The 21,749-nt window shown below is 37.5% G+C and overlaps 1 protein-coding gene across 1 annotated transcript in view; it reads right to left on the reverse strand.

The window, feature by feature from the left end:
- The window catches only part of LOC122796843 (cytochrome P450 2U1-like), a 248,785-nt gene that overhangs the window by 10,955 nt on the left and 216,081 nt on the right, over nucleotides 1-21,749 (reverse strand). The window contains exon 3 of the mRNA XM_044065586.1: nucleotides 6,064-6,205. Within this exon, the coding sequence (XP_043921521.1) occupies nucleotides 6,064-6,205 (142 nt within the window). The remainder of the gene's footprint in view (nucleotides 1-6,063; nucleotides 6,206-21,749) is intronic.

A 21,749-nucleotide genomic window follows, 5' to 3' on the forward strand; every position in this document is an offset into this window, starting at 1 on the left:
AAACACATTCCAGGATTAGTTATAATAGCATGCATAGGTATTCCCATTAACTCAAAACAACAGATTTGGAACAGCTGCATAGCATACAGAACACATGCATATATGGAACCACAGTGGGCATTATAATGGCATGCAAGTTACATTGATAGCAACAGGCCACCAATGATAGTATTTGAACAGGGAACATTAATAGAAAAACATTTCAATATTTGTAGAACAATAGGACACATGCCAACAATAGGTATGGTGAAAAACATACCCATTGATTTATGTGTTTATTTTATTGGTGCAGATAAAGTGGAGGGGGGAAGAGAGATATCAATTAACAACTGTATATGCTAGAAATGCTCACAACTTTAATGATGATTGCTCTCATCATTTCTCTACAAGTATTTCCTCACTTTACAACAACCTATGGCCTTGGGTTGGGCAGTGGTATGTCTGTACACAGTGTATAATTACAGCCTTCTTATACCTACTTTATACCTTTTCTTACCTGGCAGATCTGTGGAGGAAATTTCTGTTAACACTACCTGACTGTTTTTACCCATATTCACATAGTCAGGGTTACATATGTGCACTCATACTGTGTGTGTGTGTGTGTGTGTGTGTGTGTGTGTGTGTGTGTGTGTGTGTGTGTGTGTGTGTGTGTGTGTGTGTGTGTGTGTGTCTGTGTGTGTGTGTGTGTGTGTGTGTGCTAGTACCATACTCTGCCTTGATTTCTATTGGTCACGCTGGTTGTTGGCAGCAGTGACCGCTAGCTGTGACAGCATGACACCTGAGGTACATTTCTTGGGGGAGACTAGTTGGTGTATGTACTTATCTTGATGTCATTTGCCACCTTGGGTTTGGACATTGGATGTTGGAAACAGTATAACTACAGATTTCTTATAGCTACTTTATACTTTTTTTTACCTGGCAGACTTGTGGAGGAAATTTATTTTAACACTGCCTGACTGTTTCTACACATATTCACAAAATCCTGGGTGAACTTATGCATACAGTTTACTACCACTCCTGGGATTCGAACTGTGCCCATTTGTGCACAAAGTACAACAAGTTTGCGTTTCATCAGAAAGAGCTATTAAAAATTGCTGCCTTTTGTTTGACTGTTTTCTGTCTAATACTCTTTTCATATAGCTAATCTCCTGTTTTACAACTGCGCAATCTTTGTCTCTTCTTGCCTTTAATATAAACCATTGGTGTGAATCTAGAAACTGCAGTTTTCAACATTTTGTATTACATTAATATGTAAACTAGGCCAAATGATTCCAGCAAAACATAAATACACTGCTATTCCCTAACAATGAAAACAGTTGGATACCTTAAGCTCATGAACTATGATTTATAAGAATTTCATATTAGACATGTACTTGCTTTATGGTACACAGTACTCACAGATCTACTTTCCCCACTGCAGTAACTGTTAACACCTGTTTTCAAGAATGTACCTTTTCCAGTTTTAAATGTATTTATTTATTTATTTAAGCTTTGTTTACCAAGAAAGTCTGACTTGGAAGAAGCCAATTTTCAGAGGAGGCCTGTGGAGAAACTGTCCAGGCGCGTGTCTTTGTATGTAGGGGGAAACCGGAGCACCCAGAGAAAACCCACATGAATGCTAACTGCTGCACCACTGAGCTGTCCTTAAATGCTCTAAAAAGCATAACAAATTAATGAAATTCCATGTTAAAGTGTTGTAAAATGGATTTGTCATGTAAACCATTAACTGCAGTTATTGTGGAGTTCATACATAGGTGACCTGAACACTTGCTCCCAGTCCCCCCCCCCCCACACCAAAAAAAAAGTAAAATGCGGTGATTTCTTCCTGTAATATTTTGTTATTTTTGGCATCACATTCCTGAATTAAACTGTCTGTGTCTGGAACATTTTACTGTACTAGTCCTGCACCTGCAACTAGTTCCTGGGGACAACTTATTTTCACACCTTATTTGCCATTTGGACCAGCACAGTATGAGCTAGACGGGAGCTCCACATGTCTCTATCACTATGAAGCTTGTGTCTGCAGGTGCTTTATGTACAAACTATTGCCTACTTGACTAACATTGCATTTCTATAAATGGGAAGAAACTGTGGTCATTAACATAGCATTTTCTGTTACAAAAGCTTTGAATGGCAAATCTGGTTAAGATTTTCTCATTCATCGGGCGCATAAAAAGATTACTGAATAAATGCAGGATTCCAAAAGTGGACAGTTTTCCAGTTTGCATGGCTGTCTACTTAAAGTACATTAGCTATGATTTGATAGCTTCTTGGGTATTAGCAAATATAGATTTATAGCACCAACTAACAATGACAATCAGGGAAAGGTGCTGTTGAAGGATCTTTGCCCTATTACATAAAGTCTTACAAGGCCCTTAACTGATTTCAATTACCTAATTGTGATTTTAGCTATAATTGTAGTAAGTAAATACCCACAATTAGTAAGCTATTCTTGTGGACTTTAATGTTTCTTTAACAGCCAATGACATTTAGGCATACATATACTTGGTGCCTTTTTCTAATTTTTTTGTTACTTACCCGAAGGTTGAGTAATTAGAGGAGCCAGAGAAAGTAGATTTTCTCATCCTGCAGAGTGTGGACATGGGTTGGATGGTGGCGGGTGCTTGATGGTCTGCCGGACTTTGCTGCAGCAGATGTTGAAGACAAGATGAACTTAATTAAATTGCAATAATATGCACAGCAACTCCACTCACTGCTGCTGCTGCCCACATACTGGTATTCCATGACACTGATGTCATTATGCACAACCCTGCACGTTGATGTTGCAGGATACCCTGGTGATGCTTGGTGATGTCAGCCATAAGTTTAAAGTTGTATTACAAAAAGAAAAAAAAATGAACAAAATCAGGAATTAAAGGGGCCACTCAGAAATTCATGGCATCCCATTATTTTGCCCTCAAAACTTGTAAATACCAAAGAATTCTGTATGGTTGAGAGGCATGAGTATCATAGAGGAGACAGTAACATCTAACTTTAATAATATTATAAGTACAATTAAAACTCTTTCGGATAAGTGGAATAAAATATTCATTTCCTTTGAGTACAGAGTACAATTAATAAAAATGATTTTATATATAGCTCATGCTTTTTTATGCCCTCTGAAAACCACTTTATTAAGGACATGAATAAGCTTTTATTAAACTTCCTTTGGTCTTCCATTAGAAATAGAATTGCTTTTTTTACATCATATCAGACCATGGATTTAGGAAGGGTTACATTTTCCAGATTAAAAAAAAAACTTATATTGAAGCTTCAATATTTAAAATTATTTTGAATTGGGTAGATCCAAGTATACTTCTAATTGGAAAACTTTCCATTTAACCATTCTACTAAATGAGAATACTTATTTAGCAGAGCCTTCCTTAAAGATTATCCAAATAAATAATTTTTTCTCTCTTTCATCTTGCAGTACAATATTTCTAACCCTTCAAAATTTTACTATATGAACTTTCTATATAACAGTTTTAGGAAATGTATTATTACAAATGTTTACATTAAAATTTGGTTTGATTTATTAATACCTTTCAGTATTACAAATATTTTTGATAGAATACTTAAAAACACCTTTATTTCATAGAAGTCAAATATTTTGTTTGTTGGTATCACTACATTAAATATTACATAGTATAAATATCCAACATATTATGAGAAATCCCAAGATTGACCACTCTTACAAAGCATATTAACTTATTCTCAGGACCTTTGTAAAATAATTGGCAATTACTCCTTTAAAGATAAACATAAATTAATAACTTATTTATATGAGATTTTATGCAGTGAGTCTAACATTGACAACATTACTTCAAAATATATAAAATTGTATAAATTGTAAAATGAAACCTCGCCAATAATGTTTGTATCATATTATTTTAGGTCATTTCTCTTGCTTATCTCAAGAAAACAAATCCAATAGTTTGTCGTCTGTCAAACTCACTTCCTGGTCCCAATACTGGAGTATATCTACATTGAATTTTTTACATAGAGTTTTCCTAACACTAGACAAGATAGCAACATTTAATAAATCTAATAATACTTCTTGTTGGAGATTCTCACTGATTTGTAAAACTGACTGGTCACACATTTAGTGACATAGATAATGTTTTAAAGGCTCTGTTTTCTGATTTATTCCTACTAACTAAAGCTTTAGTTTTATTTAATGTCAGTGATGGTTATCCTATGAATAAAGATAATTTATTTTTACTATGGTCAAAACTTGCAATTGCTAGAAAATGTATCACCAGGAAATGAAACTCCACCATATCTCCATTTCTTGAAATTTTTTATCTCTACTGAAAGAAACAGTGTTTAAAGAAACCAACATCAAAGAATCCAGGACTTACCTAAACCATTTTGTCAAAAATGCTTAGAAAAAACTCATATCTCTCATAGAAACTCTTCAAATGGACTCTAACTCTCCCTAATGAATTTTTATGTGTGTTATCACTTATACTTTTTTTTTTATTTAATTAATTAGAGATTATTAGTAAGTGTTTTTTTACTGCCTTTGTATTCTCTTTCAGGCCAATGTATATGTCGTATACAGTTATGTTATGCATAACTCTTAACCTCTGAGTGCAAGAAATTTGGACAAAGCCTGACATAATGAGGGGGGGGTTGAAGGGCCAAAAATAGGGACACATTTTAAATAATTCTTTTAAAAATTTATAAAGTTGTTAGAATAACATTGTTTGTGTTAACATGCATTTTCTGAAGGATATGAAGTCTGAAACTCAAATGCATATAATTATTTTGTGACTTTAAGCTTAGATTGCCCCACTGATTTCTCAAAAAAAAGTTTTTATGAAGAACAGATGAAAAATATGAAGCAAACATCTGGACATTCTGTAAAAATCTGTTCAGTTGAGAGGTATGATTATGTAAACGTGATTTTCAATTTATACGATAAAAAAGCATAATTTCATTATTGTATTATAGAAAAATAAAAATTAGTTGAGAAAAATGCACCCCAAGGCAGCTAAGGCCCTTATGACCTGCAGACTTTCAGCTTAATTAATTTATTTCCTCTAAAGTTATTACAGTGCAGTCTTAACCAGTTAGAATGTGTTGAAAGGATGGAGATAAAAGTTGAGGAATAAGGTAAAATGTGGGAAAAGCCATGTAAAAAGAAATGAGGAGGCCATGATGATGGGAAACTGGAGTCTTCACTGGGTGCTGAACCTGGGGGCAATGAACAGCATTGTGGCACCATGGAATCCTTTGCCAAAATATGTATATATCTCCACTTTTAGCTAGCTATGCCCTTAACAGTTAAAATGTTTTGTTATATGTATGGTGCTCTCAGCATTAAAAGTATAGGTATGTTAAAACAATATGGGTGATGGTCACATGACTTCCCAAAGTGTCACTCACAGGGGTATCTTGCTAGACTTAGGGATCACCTACGATTTAAAAACTGACACTGCACAACACCAGTTTACCAGCACATAGTGTCAAATTCTGTCTGATGATACACCTTCTTCTTCTTTTGGCTTTTCCTGGTTAGGGGTCACCATAGCAGATCACCTGTCCGCTCATGATTGGCAGTGGAGTTTTACAGTGTCGAGTTGCCAGCTCGATGCCCAACCTTCCACGGAGGTACACACATGCACGCACTCAAACCTAAGGCAATTTAGAGTGTCCAATCCACCTACAGCATGTCTTTGGGAGGAAACCAGAGCACCTGGAGGAACCCACATGACCACAGGGAGGACATGGAGACTCCACATAGAAGGAACCCCAGCTGAGAATTGAACCGGAGAACCTCTTGCTGTGAGGTGACAATGCTAACTGCTGCACCACAGTGGCCACTCATGCCTGATGACGTAAAGCATATACTTTTATGACCACAGCCACACATGGATGATCAGACCTAACCAAAATTCCAATGGTAATGGCTACAGCTTATTTGTTTTAATATGTGATTATCATAAGCCTTTCCTGAACCAACTGGTGCTCTAGATATGCAGATTCATATTTGTGAATTTTTTTTTTAATCTTTTTTATTTATCACTGGGGGAACACTACATAAATATTAAATATTACCTGCAGAAAATGGCATAAAAGCATCTGGTTTCACAAATTCTTCATTGTCGTTGAGAAAGTTGTGCGGGTTGAATTCATGAGGAAACTTCCACTGAGATTCATCTCGATGCACAGAGTACAGATCAAAATACACCCTCGTTCCCTGTAGAAAAAGTAAAAAATTCAGTAACATTTACTGCAAAATGAAATGCATATGAAAATGAATCTGATCAGGGCAAGTCTTAGTCAAGCCACACAGAAAGCTAACATTTGCATTTGTGTACGTGACTCAGTTATTCCAAAGATTTTTCATATTCCTATGGTATTCACTTCCATAGCAGAGCTTACCTTTCCTTAACTAATCCTCACAGCAGATACATTCACAATCAAGGTGCAAGTCAAATATTCACAGATAAATCATAAACAGTCAAAGAATAGGTCCATTTCAAGTTCATGTGTCCAAGCCCTTAGTACTCTAAAAGCACAACTCAGTCATAGGAAAATAAAATATCTGATTGATTAATAATAAACCATAGCATGTTCATTGTGTTGTTATTTCATGGCACTCATAAAAGTATTAAAGTTACAAAGCAACTAAACTTCAGATATGAAAACCAAGAAATTGCTCAAAAATGAATTAAAAAATTCCTGGTAACAATGCAACTAAATCATGTAGTGCCGTGTTTCATTAAGCAGCACCAAACCAGAACACAATTAAAATGTGAAATGTCAATATTACAAAACATCATTATTGTAAGTGATTTCAACTAGTCATCTATAAATTGAACAACTTTTTTTGTTGTAAATGAATATGCACTGTGCTTACTAGATTGCACTAATTTATCTCATGTGTCTAGACAGTGTTCTGCCCCAACCAGGGGGAAAAAGTTACTTCATTTAGTCTTCATAAAAATTTCACCACTAATGCTCTGTCCCTATAGTTACCCCATCCATGGCTAGTTCCAGCCACCACTCAATGTCCTTAGAACCCAAATCAACAAACCCATAAACCTTGTTATCTTTAAGGATTTCTCTAAGACATACTTCTTGCAACTAGCTGAATGTCTGTTGTGGTGCGAAAGACTCCTTTATCTTGAGGAACATGTGGATAACACAAATGCATTGTAGAGAGCTTATATTTTCATCTTAATCCCAGCAATGAGACACCAGTTACAAGCTACCACAAAAACTATGGAAAATTTAAGTACAAACTCCTTGTGGAAGACCACTGCTATAAACAAACAATACAATTACAGGAAAAAAAATCCTCACCCTTAGGAACAAATTGAAAACCTCATGGTCTAAAACTGAACATAAGAAGTTATTCAAATAACATTGAAATAAAATCAACTCCAACTTTCCAACAAATAGTGTGTTTCCAGTGGGATCCTTCAGGGCACCATGCTGAGTCCATTCATTTTTGAAATCTATTTCTTTGATGTGCAAGCTCTTGTCAAGTATCTTTGCCTGACAACATTTGTAAATATTTTCAAACCTGAATATATGTGTATGAATGAGAGGGAGGACAGAGGAAACACAGTTATGTCCTTAATGATTTATATGCATGTATCCTGTGAGGATGCAGGGAGTAGAGGTGGTGAAGGTGAATGAGTTTAAGTACTTGGGATCAACAGTTCAGAGTAATGGTGAGTGTGGAAGAGAGGTGATGAAGAGAGTACAGGCAGGATGGAGTGGGTGGAGAAGAGCATCAGGAGTGATTTCTGACAGACGAGTACCAGTAAGAATGAAAGGGAAGGTCTACAAGAGGGAAGTGAGACCAGCTATGTTATATGGGTCGGAGACAGTGGCATTGACAAAAAGGCAGGAGTCAGAGCTTGACGTGGCAGAGTTGAAGATGTTAAGAATTGCACTGGGTGTGACAAGGATGGACAGGATTAGGGATAAGTATATTAGAGGGTCAGCCCAGATTGGAAGGTTTGGAGACAAAGCCAGAGAGGCAAGATTGCATTGGTTTGGACATGTGCTAAGGAGGGATGCAGAGTATATTGGGAAAAAGATGCTAAGGATGAAGCTGCTAGTTAACAGGAAAAGAGGCAGGCCTAAGATACGGTTTATGGATCTGGTGAGAGAAGACATGCAGGTGGTTGGTGTGACAGAGCAAGATACAGAGGACAGGAAGAAATGGAAACAGTTGCTCTGCTGTGGCGACCCCTAACGGGAGCAGCCAAAAGAAGAAGAAGAAGTGCTGTTGTCAAAATCTACTGCAGACTTTCATATCCTATAATAGGATGTGCTATATATAAACAAATGGTCCCTGGACCATACCCTAATGCTAAATACAAAAAAGTAACACTGTTCTTTGCTAAACACCTACATTCTTGTATCTACCACACAGAATACTTCAGTATTGATACAGTTATTAGGGACCGAGGCTTGTTTGCAGACAAGTCTTAAAAACAAGCCTCATGGTCATAAACATTAGGGTGCTAAATTCTGTGATTTTAAAGTATGGCCAAATATTCCACTTAAGCTCTAATGACTAGCTCAGAAATAGGGCAAAACAGCCTACAGCTAGTGGGGTTTGACTTTAAGTTATGGGCCTGAATGAAAAACACAGTTATGTCCTTAATGATTTATATGCATGTATCCCATGGGCCTTTACTACACGAAGTTTATGGTATTGCACGATGAAGACTCTAGATTGGCTCAGCCTTTATTGTAGATTTTACTAAGTGTTTTGTCTGTGTGGCCTTTTTACCATTTGCTTTGCAAATAATATACATCTCATTGGCACATATTAGTATCTGGTAGCCAAATATTATAATAAACCAAAATGCTATAAAACATCATTTGCACATGGAAAACATGTATTTCCTACACTGATGAAAAAGCATTTTTTTCCTAATTAACAATTCTTATTTGTAAAGTTTATTGAGAGTAAAACACGTGGCAATATCTATAACAATATAGCTAAATGTGACCTCCAATGTTGGAACCTACATTTGAAAAATAGACTATATTCTCTAGAACAATACATATGACTTGGATATAATAAAATACATTGTTTAAGTGGATAATTGGTCTCCTCAACACAGAAACCATATATGTACAAATTTCAAGACAAATAGAATTGGTGGTACATTTGGTACATGAATTGGTTCTCTAATTTTGAAAGCCTTCTGAATATTAAAAGATGTAAAGTTGATCTTTCAAATATGTTGAGAAAAAGTATATAAAATACATGAATAGCCATCCTTTGGTTTACTTCCTAACATACTTTGGGTGATTCTTGGTTTATGTGGGCTTTTAAAACCAGCCGAGATCGACAGTATTTTCACAGTTATTACAAATGTTTTTTTTGTCCTAAAAATGGGAATAATGAGTTTTTATCGTAAATTTGCCAGCTTATTACCATTTGCAACAAATTTTGATAAAAATAGTTTTGTATACAGCGATTAACTACATAATCTTCTATTAACTAATCTACAGCTGCATCTAGGAAATAATATGAATAAAATCTGCCTGAATCATTAGAAATATGAGAAGGACAAATGCGAAAGGTTCCTTTGCAAACAGAATGTCAAGTGATATAGACCCCAAAAAGAGCCATGGTCTTTTTCATTCGTTTTTAATCAAGGTAATTTATTTATTTATTTATTTTAGTTTGATAACTGGACAAGTGGCCTGATCAGCAGACACTTTTCAGTCATAAGCTGGCGTTACTGGAAACTATGTTACACTTCTAGCACTGCGTAAAGTAAACTTGCTGAAAATAGTTAAACTTGATCACAAAGAGTGACAGTGGCTCTTCATAAGATTCATATGAGTTTCAAAACTATTTTAGTCTAATAACTTTGTAAACATTGCCAATATCCAGCCTCAGTCTTTTCCACCTTAGAAAAGAATAGAAAGGTCAGTTAATTCCTGATCAGTTTGAGAACACTCAATCCTATCATGCAGGTTTAATTTGAAGGAAGATATAGAATCAAACTGTTTAACCTGCACAGGAAGTTTATTCTAGAGAAGGAAGAGGCGCCGGGTGATGAATCTCTCTCTTTCCATCACATTCTGCTGATGAAGATTCAGAGCTCCGGGTCTAATGCTAGTTGAGTGTTTATCTTACTGCAATGAGGTCATGAGCCACTGGATCTCTAATGGTGCTGTAAGCAAGGCACTGATCACCCCACTATAGTTGTTTCAAAACATTTAACCATATTCATTCATTAGACAGGATTTCACCTTAAAAAAGCCAAACTGCAGTGTGTCTAGCCTGTGATAATATTTTAATATCATAGTTTATCAGGCGATTTACAATATGTTCCATGCCTATGAAAATACAATTTGTCAGCCAGATGGGCCTATAATTCCTGGGGTTAGTGGTGGGCCGCCCTTATGGAATGGCTCCACTACTGCTCTTGTTTGTCAAACCTCAGGGACAAAGTCAGTGGCAAAACTCAGGTTTAAACAGTTTAAGAAGTAGCTCTGCCAGTGCTTGTTTAATGGAGTTAATTAAACAACAAGGTCTCATTAAGAAAGTATTTTTAGTCTTGGTGATCACCTTCAGTACATGTTCTTTGGTGATAATCGGGAGGTCTGAGAGAATCAAGGATAAGTGGTGTTTGGGTAGTTATCCCTAGGTAAAATTCATACTGAATTTCTTTGCTAATGTACTTGCAATGTCTACTAATGTACTTGCAATGTCTACTGGATCAGAGTAGATTGTGTTATTATGAGTAAGTTCAGAGCAATATCAGATGTTTCTTAGTTTCCTAACATTGTTAAAGCAGGATTTATAATTGTCCTTTGCTCCAGATGCTAACCTATACTTGTGGGCTGCTTTAGTAGAACTGATAGTATGTTCATGTTTTTAGTTAATTTGCTGACATCATCCATGATCTGCAGGTCTTTTGATCAGCTGTATGCTAATTCTTTGAGGGCTATCTGCCTAGGGGCTGCAGATCCTATAGTCAAGTACCACCTTGACGTGGAACAGAGGCTTGTGGAGATGCAGCACTGTGGCTTGCCACATAGCAGCACTCCTACTAGAAGCCAGTCATTAGAATACTTTCTTGTTAGGTGTCTTGGGGATAGGCCACACTATTAAAATACTATCATGACTAGGAATTTGGATGCAACTCCACTGGAAAAGTCTTCAAAAATTTTAATGGGAAGGTGTTTTGTTTTTTAACCCACGAAGATGCACTTTTGGACTGAAATGTTCACGCTACTTCATCATACAAGTAATAACCATCCTGGCATATGGATATCAGTGATCCATTCAGTGAGCAGCATTGTGAAAGGGATGTGGCTTGGTCAGCAGCCTAAGAGAGTGGGTGGACAGATGTGCTGATGTGGGTTTGGCTTGTTGGGGGCAGCAGTCTGGGAACAGTGAGTACAAATTTAAAAATTCTGGTACCACCCCGACAGTGGAATAAAATTTATTAAAAAAAAACGGGGCTGAGGCTCCCCATTCTGCTCAAATAATCTGGCTTTATTTAATTTAAAGATGATGTCTAAAGATACAAAACAAACTTTTCTTTTCACACAAGGTGTTTGCATGCATACTTTTCTGTGTAAATAGAAATGTTTGTTTTGCAGCAGTTAGAAAATACAGAGATTTAGATGTCTCCCAAAAGAAGAAGACTAAAAGAACAGAGTTGTGTTTACAGCATTAATATTAATGGAAGGGCAGGAGGTGTTTACATCACTTTTAGTTCCAGCTCTAATTATACTGGATTGGCGTAAGTAAGTAAGTGTGTATTAGATTCTGGCAAAAAGTAAATTATTACATTTTTGCCAGTCTGTTAATTTAACACTTTGACAGTTACATAAGTAATGTACAATTACTTACCTATGCTAATCCAGCATAATTTGGGCTGGAACCCTTCTGCCCACCCATTGATATTAATGCTGTAAATGTATTTTTCTTCTTCTTCTTTTGGCTTTTCCTGGTTAAGGGTCGCCACAGAGGATCACCTTGTCTGCTCATGGTTGGCAGTGGAGTTTTACGATGTCGAGTTGCCAGCCCGGCGACCAACCTTCCACAGAAGGCATACACATGCACGCACTCATGCCTAGGGCCAATTTAGAGTGTCCAACTGACCTACAGCCTGTCTTTGGGATGTGGGAGGAAACCGGAGCACCCGGAGGAAACCCACGCAACCACAGGGAGGACAGGCTGCAAAATGAACTTTTCTTTTTACACAGTAAAATGTTCACATGCACAATGATACACGTAAACATGTTTTAGAATGAAAAGTTTGTTTTGTGCCTTTAGACACGATCTTTAAGTTAAGCACTTTGGTCTGAAGACTTCATCAGATCTAACAATAGAGACTTTTAACTTTTAAATAATAACATTTTGTTTTAGGAAGTTACACTGTAGTCCAAATGAGGAGGATGGTTTGAGCTGGGACTAGCTTGTGGCCAGTTACAGTAACAAAAGAGAGAAAGGATGGAGGTAGACCAAGGACTAACTGGAGGAAATGCCATCATTTGAATATTGGGTGAGAAAAGGGACAAAGAAACTGTATGGTGAAAGCAGGATGAGGGCAGCAACAATGCCACTGACTACCCGAGTCCCTGTAAATACAGTCATGTTCTTAACACCAAAAAAGTGGGAAAAAAATGAATATCCAACCATAAAAGATGCCACAAATATGAACATGTATCCATGTACATGTTAGTGGTGAAGCAGTATGTTTTAAGTCTATATTTATCACATAAGAAAAGGGATTAGCCTGCTTTGGTGGCCTGAGTCCATTTAAACCAAAAGTAAATGTGCGGCTATCCAAAGTCACAAATATTAAAAAATGACAATAGTATCACATGAAACTGGATGAACAGCCTAGCACTTTTCCACATCAAAGCCCATACTTAGATGGCTGATTATGTTAAGGTGAATCAACTATTCAGTCTTGACATGTTATGTTTAGAACCATTTTTAATGGTTTATATTTCTAGATAACAATACCAAGAGATCAGACTTTTTAATGAAAGTAATTCTAGTATTCAAGGTCTGGGTCATCTGACAAAGTATCTGCAGTGGATCCCAAAGTTTAAAGTAAATCCTAATGTTACCAGACAGATTTTCATATGTAACTTTGGTTTGTTGTGTGGTCTGCATGATTATGTACCCACAACCATTTTCTCTGATCCAAGTCAGAATTGTATCCTAAACCACAATCTTGATTGTGGCTGGCCAGAATTTCATAATTACCCTCAAATGTAGGAAAATATTCCAGACATCTAAACAGTGGTCTCACATGGAAAACTAAATTATAAGCAATTTATAGCTAAATTCCCATAGATATTGATAACTGGAAGGAAGAGGCTAATGGCAACAAGCAGTCTGGAAGTTACTAGATAAAACATCCTTTTCATCAGCATCTGAGGAAGAGGAGGGGAGGGGGGTCAATAGTTTTTTTTTTCTTTGTGATAAATGCTCAACCCAGCTAGGACTCTAAACAAAAATACCACAGACTCTATTATTTTATGCCCCCATTGAAGATGTACTGATTTCTCCATCATAATGAAAAAAAGTGCTAAAAGGTTAGAACATACCATGTAAGGTATTAACAAATTGTGAACAATTTGGTTGGAATACACAACCCTTCTATGTTTGAACTGCAATGACTTATGGAAATGACTTTGCCTCAGCAATTAAGGTTACTGAAGTGTGTTCACCTGTAGTAAAATGAGCCAATATTAGGCTTATCAAGAAAAAAGATGACCCGGCAGAAGAGTATAAAAACAAACTACTTGAGTCATTTTAGCATTGTTTGGGTATGAGAACCTGCATTTAAGAGAAGCCAGCTCTGGCCTTCCTTCAGAAGATTTTTGGAATCCTCCTTTCAGCAGATAAACAAATGCAAGAAGAGAACTTCAACTGGAATAGATTAGTATACATGGTGCTATAGAAAGGGCACAACATTATTCTGATGTAGCCACAAATGACATGAAACAGAAACAAGGGAGACTGATGAATTTTCAACTGCAGAAAATTCAGATGCATGGGAAAGGTCTTGGTAGGAGGTTTCAACCTACTACAACAAATAATCTAAATGAAGAAGTGTGTTTCAATTGCTCAGAACTTGTCATTGGAGAAGTGAGTACCTGTACTTGGATACCAGAATACCTTTTATTAGATGAACCCATTTAAAAAGAAATCCCCATCACAACATCAGTATTCCAGTGCATACTCTCCTAAGCAGCTACCCACTTTGATAACCAACTGGCAAGCCCCACTATGGCAGCCACGAGATTAGAAAAACCTTGGGTAGACAAGTTTTAATGATATCAAAAAACTAAAGAAGGTATCATTGTGAACATATGACATAATTCTAATTCAGTTTTCTTTTTATTACATACAAGTGGCTCAAGATCAATGATCACAGCTATTTAGACTCAGGGACCTTCCATATTTCTTTCAATTTCCTTTCCAAGAATTTTTTTTTCTTTTTCCTTACTCTCAGCAATACCACTTCTTTTTGACCCCAGTCTGCATTAAATTGCGCCTTCTCCAAATCCTTCAGTCTTGTCTTCAAATTGCAGATCACCTTCCTCCTCTCTTTCTCACCTTCTCTTCTCCCCACTTTTTATTGTTTCTACTATAAGTTTCTTTACATCTTACCAATCTTTTTTTATTTTCCTTTTTGACACACACATATAGCACATTACCTCATCCTGCAGTGAGTGCTTAATCTCATCCTGTTCTCGCCTTTAACCTTTTTATTTTTCTTATCATGAACAACCACTGTCTGAACCATATCTGTGAATCATGTAACTTACTCATCTTCCTTGGACTTCCCCCGATTGGAGCTTCAGACTCTGTTCATCTCACTTATCCTTTGCTACCTCATCCCTATCATCACATGTTCTGATAATGCTTGCTCTAACATATGCAGTTCACTAACATACCTTGCCATAACAACATCCACCAAGAATGAGTCCTACCTACAAGCCTAGTAGCCTGTTAGTACTTACCCTGCAAAAAAATGAACTGCTGTTTCACCACCTATCTTACCTGCTACATATCCATAGCTCAAGTCTTATCATATCTTATTTTAATTTCTTTCACCTTCTATAAATTCAACAATCACGAAAAGCTTGTCAAAAGGTAAAAAAAAATTAAAACCAAATGAAAATCCTCAACATTATCCTGTCTCCTTTCTGGTTATGCCTTAAAGGTCTTTAAATTACATATCCAAGATTTCCAAAACATAATCCATACCTGCCCACTTAAGAGTCACATGCCATCTACTTTCTCATATTTCACAACTCTCTCTGAAGTCCACTCCAACTTTTCTTTGACAACAATCCTAGACCCTACTTTTCCCTATTGCACATGGTACCCCTACTCATTAATGATCCTTTTACTACAATTATTCTTCGTCCTGCTTTCATAAGTTAAGCTCCTATATACATGAACTTTCTGTTCCTTTCTTCCTCCACCATTTTATCTGCCACTTGCTCCTTCTTAAGGGATTATTTATTCCCACCATTCCATGTCAAAAAATACAACTGTATCTCCCCTTTTTCCCTGCATCCCTTTGATCTACCTACTGACCTCTTGAAAATAGAGATGTTTCCCTGCAACAACAGATCACTGCCAGTGAGGGCCATCCCCAAGGTGTTTAAAAAAATAGCAACTGTCAGATCTGCTTAGGCATGATCTCCATTTAAGTACTATTTTGTCAAACGCACAAACCTTTGCACTCTCAGCTTCATCCTTACCTGACATTAAACAACCTGTCCCTTCCTCTATACTTACATGCCCCACGTCCTCTAATAGCTTCTCAGCCCTCTACATCCAAAACTGCCTATACTAGATACTGTAATAAACTCTGCATTTGCATCAACCCACTCCATATGTAAAAAAACAGAGCTAACTCTGGATCAGACAGCTCTCTTTTAAGACTCAAAACACCATGACCTCTTTAATCACACTTTAACAGCATTCTCACCCTTCAACTAACAACTGTCCATATTCAGTATCATCTAATTTTGAACTGTAAAGAGAAACCATCCAGCTTGAAGCAGCTGAAAAAAAAAAAAAAACCCTAACTACCACCCCCATAAAAAATATATCCAACCTTTTAATGGCTCCTAACCAGATTTTCTCTCTCCCAGTATTTCAGAAAAAAAAATCTAATGAAAAGTATTATACTGCAGAATGTTAAATACTGAATTAAGCATATACTTAAAAAACAAGTATATACGTAAGAAATAATTCACTGTAATACAGAAAGCTGTACAATGCAGCACTGTATATATACTGTTAGTCTGTCATGTATTGAGAAAAATATTGGCAAAATAAAGCAGAAGGTTCACAAACAAACCCTTCTCCAATCAATAAACATAAGACTATTAGCAACAAAAACAAAAATTGCAAAAATTGCTAAAATCCGTTATTTGTAATTGTGCATTGTTCAAGGTTACTGAGTGTTGTGACCATAGTGCCTTTCTAATTCCCACCCTAGACTGTATGATACCTCTCACGGATGACTAGGGCACTCAACCTGAGATGAATTGATGAATCATCATTGTCTTCATTAACTTGTTTTTTCCATTTTCTATATGGAGTCAGGGTGTCATGTCAACTGTTAACAATTTCCCAAAGTTTAGATCCACTCTCCTACTTTTGAAGGCCAGTCTGTTGCAGGTCTTCTCTCACACAATCCATCCATCTCATTTCTGGATATCTTCACTTCCTCCTTCCTTCTTGTCTCTCCCATATCTTCACTGTATCATCTTCTGGTTTCCTGCATGTGTGCCTGAACAATCTTAGCATGATTTTTTAACTTCTGTGGCATTGAAACTACTTTGGATTCCCTTCTAATGTCCTCATTTCTTTATCTGTCCAACAGTGTACATCCAGTGACCAATCTCAGGTACTTCATCTCCATCACTTCTAGCTTCCTCAACTGCTATTCTTTCACTGCCCAAATTTCTGTACCATTTAGAAGTACTGGTTGCACCCCTGTTTTGTACATCTGAGTTCTCATTCTCAGGCACTCTTCAGTCACACACTACCCTTGATACTTTGTGTGTTATTTAGCTGCAGCCCCTTTGACTCTAGCTTTGGCCTCTTTATTTATTTATTTATTTATTTATTTAAATTTGTTGACCGGGAGTGTCCGACTGAACGTAGGTCCATTTTCAGTGGAGGCCCAGGGAGAAAAGCTCCACAGTAAAATAAACAGATAGTAGTTACATTGGATTACATAGCGATTAACAATTTAACATAGCAATTACTTACAACATATTTACAGATGAAGAACATAGTACATCAGTAGACAACTGGAATCTTTATCTGTGAAGTACATAACACACATTAACAAATGTTACAATGAGAAGTTCCTGCTGTATAATAAGTACTAGGCTTATGAGCATCTGAGCTTGCTATAATCAAGGTAGTTAGTGGAGTGGAAAGAAAGGTAGTGGTTGGATGGGGTGGATGATATTAGAGTGAGAGTTGCAAGGGCATAGCCAGCATGTTTTTAGGTGCGCTTTTAGTAAAGTTTTGAAGTGGGTGCATGATGGTATGGAGGTAATTGTGGGTGGGAGTGAGTTCCATAATTTGGCTATGGCGCAAGAGAATAGTGCTTCACCAGCAGAGTTATTGGCTTTAATGATCTACAAGTGATTTTGATTGCTGGATCTTAGTGGACTGGTGGTGCAATAGGGTTGGAGTAGATTCTGGAGGGATGGGACATTTAGTGGATGGTTTGCTAGTTTGTGGGCGAGTGAGAGTTGATACTACTGAAGGAGGTGAGGGTGTTCAAGCCAGCCCAGTTCAGCAAGTGAGAGACAGTGGTGACTATGGTAGGATGTCCCTGTGGTGAATTTGGCAATTTTGTTGTAGTAGGTCCCTAGCTTGTTTAGATCACATTGCCTTAGGTTGGTATATATTGGAGAGGCATAAAGTAGGGTGGAGATAAGGTGGGAATTTGCTAATGAAATCTTTGCTGCTTTGGTGAGAAATTGCTTATTTCTGTATAATGCTCCTAGTTTTTTATGGACTTTTTTTATGGACATGGATATGTGAATGTCAAATTTTAGTTTATTGTCTATTTCCACTCCTAGCAATTTGGTGTGTTCAGTTGGGTATATAGTGGTGTTGTCTTTTGCTGTGATGTTAAAGTGAGAATTGTTTTGAGTATGTTTAGTGGGTTGGATTATGAGTAGTTTAGTTTTGTTTGGGTTGAGTATTAATTGGGCATCGGATAACCATGTTTCAACAGAGGAAAAGGCTTCCTGTGTGATGTCTTGCAGTTTGAGTAGGGACTGGGCTGAGCAGATGATGGTCGAGTCATCTGCATATTGTCTGAGTGTGCCATGTTTGGTGGCAGAGGCTAGATTATTGGTGTAAACAGAGAAGAGTAGGGGTCCAAGGATGGATCCTTGGGGAACCCCTATGGAGACAGGTAGTTGGGGAGATATGTCATTCTGCCATACAATGGATTGTTGGTGGTCAGACAGGTAACTCTGAAATCAGTTGGTGACTGATTTTGAGAAGGATAGGTTATTGAGGACAGAGATAAGTTGTTTGTGTGGGACCATGTCAAATGCTTTAGATAGGTCTAGGAAAGTAGCAGAGGAGAGATAGCCATTGTTTTTATGCTGAAGGATAGTGTTAGTAAAGGAGAGTAAGGCAGTGGTGGTGCTATGGTTTGGTCAGAAACCATGCTGAGTACTGGAAAGGAGGTTGTTAGTAAGGAGGTAGTCTGAGACCTGAGAGTGTATGCATCTCTCTAGTATTTTGGAGAGTGGAGAGAGAATAGCTATGGGGCGGTAATTGGTTAGTTCTGCAGAGGGTCCGCCTTTGTGGAGGGGAATTATATGTGATACTTTCCACAATGTGGGAACGTAACTTTCTGACAGAGATCAGTTAATCAAGATGGATACTGGGTAGGCCAGAGCATCAGCTGCGATTAGTAGGTATTCACTTGGGAGGTTGTCTGCTGCTAATTTGGTGGGTTTAAGTTTAGTTAAGAGTTTTTTTATGTTGGAGGTAGGTACAGGAGAAAAAGAGAAGGCAGTGGGGAGATTACTAGTTGAAGGTGTGGGTTGGAGGGGAGGGGGGGTTGTGTTGTTTAGCTAGTGATAGTATGGTTTGGGTGAAGTGTGTGTTGAATGAGGTAGCAATATTTTCTGAGGAGTGAGGGATGTTAGGAGGAGGGGTAATGACTTTACCTGGGTGGAGGATGGAGTTTATGGAGGACCAGAATTGTTTGGGGCTGTGTTGTGAGGAGTCTAGGGCAGACTGGTAGTATTGGAATTTGTCCTGTTTTATTAGCTTTTTTACTGTATTGCGTAGTTCTAAGAATTTCTGTCTAGCTGAGGGGGTTTTGGTTTTGTGCCAGTGCTCCCAGGCTTTATCCCTGTTTTTCATTTCTGACTTAGTGGTTTTCTGTATCCATGGGGAGGGTTGTGCTTTGGTTCTGGAAAATCTTATGGGGGCATGGTAATTACGGATGTTCAGGAAGGTAGTATTAAAAAATTCAACTGCGTCATCTAGACTGAGGTACTTTAGAGGATGCCAGTTACATTCTTTGAGGGATGAGATGAATGTGAGTGGGTCACATTCACATATCTCCTTGTTCAGGCTTTCCTTATCTTCAAGCACCCCTCCCAGATATCCATGAATAACCATCCAATTACCCAGACCATATTTGAAGGAAGTTAGTGTATTATAGTGTTTTATCTGCAGGTAGTGTCTATTCCTGAATCCTTCTCAGTGTCACACTAATCGACCAACCCACACTGAGCAATTAGCAGAAATGGTTTTGAATCATTGGGATACTTCATGTTTATTACAACCGAGTGACGTCTCCAGGAACCTTTGCAGTTAGCCCCTTACTGCACCTTTAGGCATGAAATATTGCCTGTTCATATTTGCATTAATAATTCCAAAACCATGCTACAAACAAGGTATCAAAATTAAAGGAGATGACATTCCATACAAGCCATAATGAAGGCATTACCTATTGTGCAGTGAGTTTTCACTGCTAATGACATGTTCACTTGGCATCCTGCTACTGATGCCTGCCATGCTGCCTGCTGTCTCTAGGTGCCTTTGCAGTCATGCACAATATTTCTGCCTCTGCACTTGGTTATTAAAGCTGCAGGCATGACTCTTTGTGTGTCTATGTGCCTGCAGTACATTTGCCATGCAGCAACACCATCAACTCTTTAACATAACAAAGATATCTGTAGTACAAACTGTAAAACAAGTTTAATAAAATATGATTATCAATTTTAATAAGAGGATTAACTCATTCCCTCCAGTACAACTCTTTTGAGTGTGCACCTTTAACTCCCAGTGAGTGTGGCTTTAGCCTTTAAAAAATGGTTATCACCTTATAGTTGTAACAAATACTCACTGACAGAGATCATATATCAATACAACTGTGTGTGCCATCATGTATGCTTTAGGAAAAAATGTGTCTAGGGAACATTGCCTAAAATGCATACTGCAGCATAAGTGTGACTTCAGTGGCATGCAGGGTTTTCTCCATCTTGTAGAGTACTTTTTCTTGTAGTTGCATAAGCACATTGTGTACACCAAGCACAATACACATTACTTCCCCTACCTTCATGTACTTGGTTATTGAAGCACTGACATGAAAATGCACACCTATCTGTGCCCGCAGTGAATCTGCAACAGCCGCACATCTCTGTAGTTGAATTTCACTTCAGCCATTTTTTTCCTCAGCCAAATGTGTCGAAGGGAAATGCCTTAGCACATAGGTGCCAAAACCCCTTGAAATGGATACTTGGCTGTTAGACTTATCGTCTCGAGTGTTCTCTTTTATGTCCCATGAATCATGTTAGCAAAGGTATTCCTTAATATGTGTGCTTCTTACCTCTCAACTGTCCAGATTTTCTTGGAATGTCCAGAATTTTTGCCTCATGTTTTCTGGTCTATTCCTCATAAAATTTGTGATTTTCTGACAAATCACTGGGATGATCTGAGGATGGATGCCACTAAATAATAACATACATTTAAGTTTCAGACTTCAAATCCTTCAGTAAATTCCCACTAACATAAATCCTGTATTTCTAGCAACTTTCTAACTGTAAAAGAGCAATATAGTACTGCCGTGGGAGTGAATACCTGACTGTTGTTTGTTTACAGTGGTCACTTTTTCTTCTGAGAATAAAATTTTACTCAGCAGAGTGATTCTCTAAATCATTTGTTTGAGCAAAACATGAGGAGCAGACATTTCCCAGGAACAGAACTCATGGATAATTAAAACTAGCCACCCTGTGGACTGCTGCATTATTATGTGGTTTCACTCATAAGACAACTTTCAATGCAGAGGTTGCCATGTGGGTAAACCTCAGGGACGGAGCGACCCACATTTTGCTAAGTGTTTCTGAGTCTCAGGGTAGTAGTACAGTGGCAGAATAGAGTAAAATATTTTTATAGCAAGAATAATAGCTGAAGTTGAATATAATATGAGAAACAGAGGCTCACGCTGACAAGTTAGAGTAATTAAATGCAATTTAATATAATACACTGGGAACTAACTTTGGACGGCATGATGCCAGGGAATCTACTTGGGCTAGGCTTATACAGGCTTCAGGGCCGTTAGCCTAGTACACACCTATGAACCTATGAACAGAGAGAAGCAACAGAATTAGATACAATGGAACACACACTAAGATTAAATTAGGGAAAATGACATTAACAGATAAAGTGGTAGAGATCTACATGAGATTTTTGGTGTCTTCATACT

This window comes from Protopterus annectens, chromosome 3.part0, assembly GCF_019279795.1.
Source record: "Protopterus annectens isolate FY-2018-M chromosome 3.part0, PAN1.0, whole genome shotgun sequence".
NCBI lineage: Eukaryota > Metazoa > Chordata > Ceratodontiformes > Protopteridae > Protopterus > Protopterus annectens.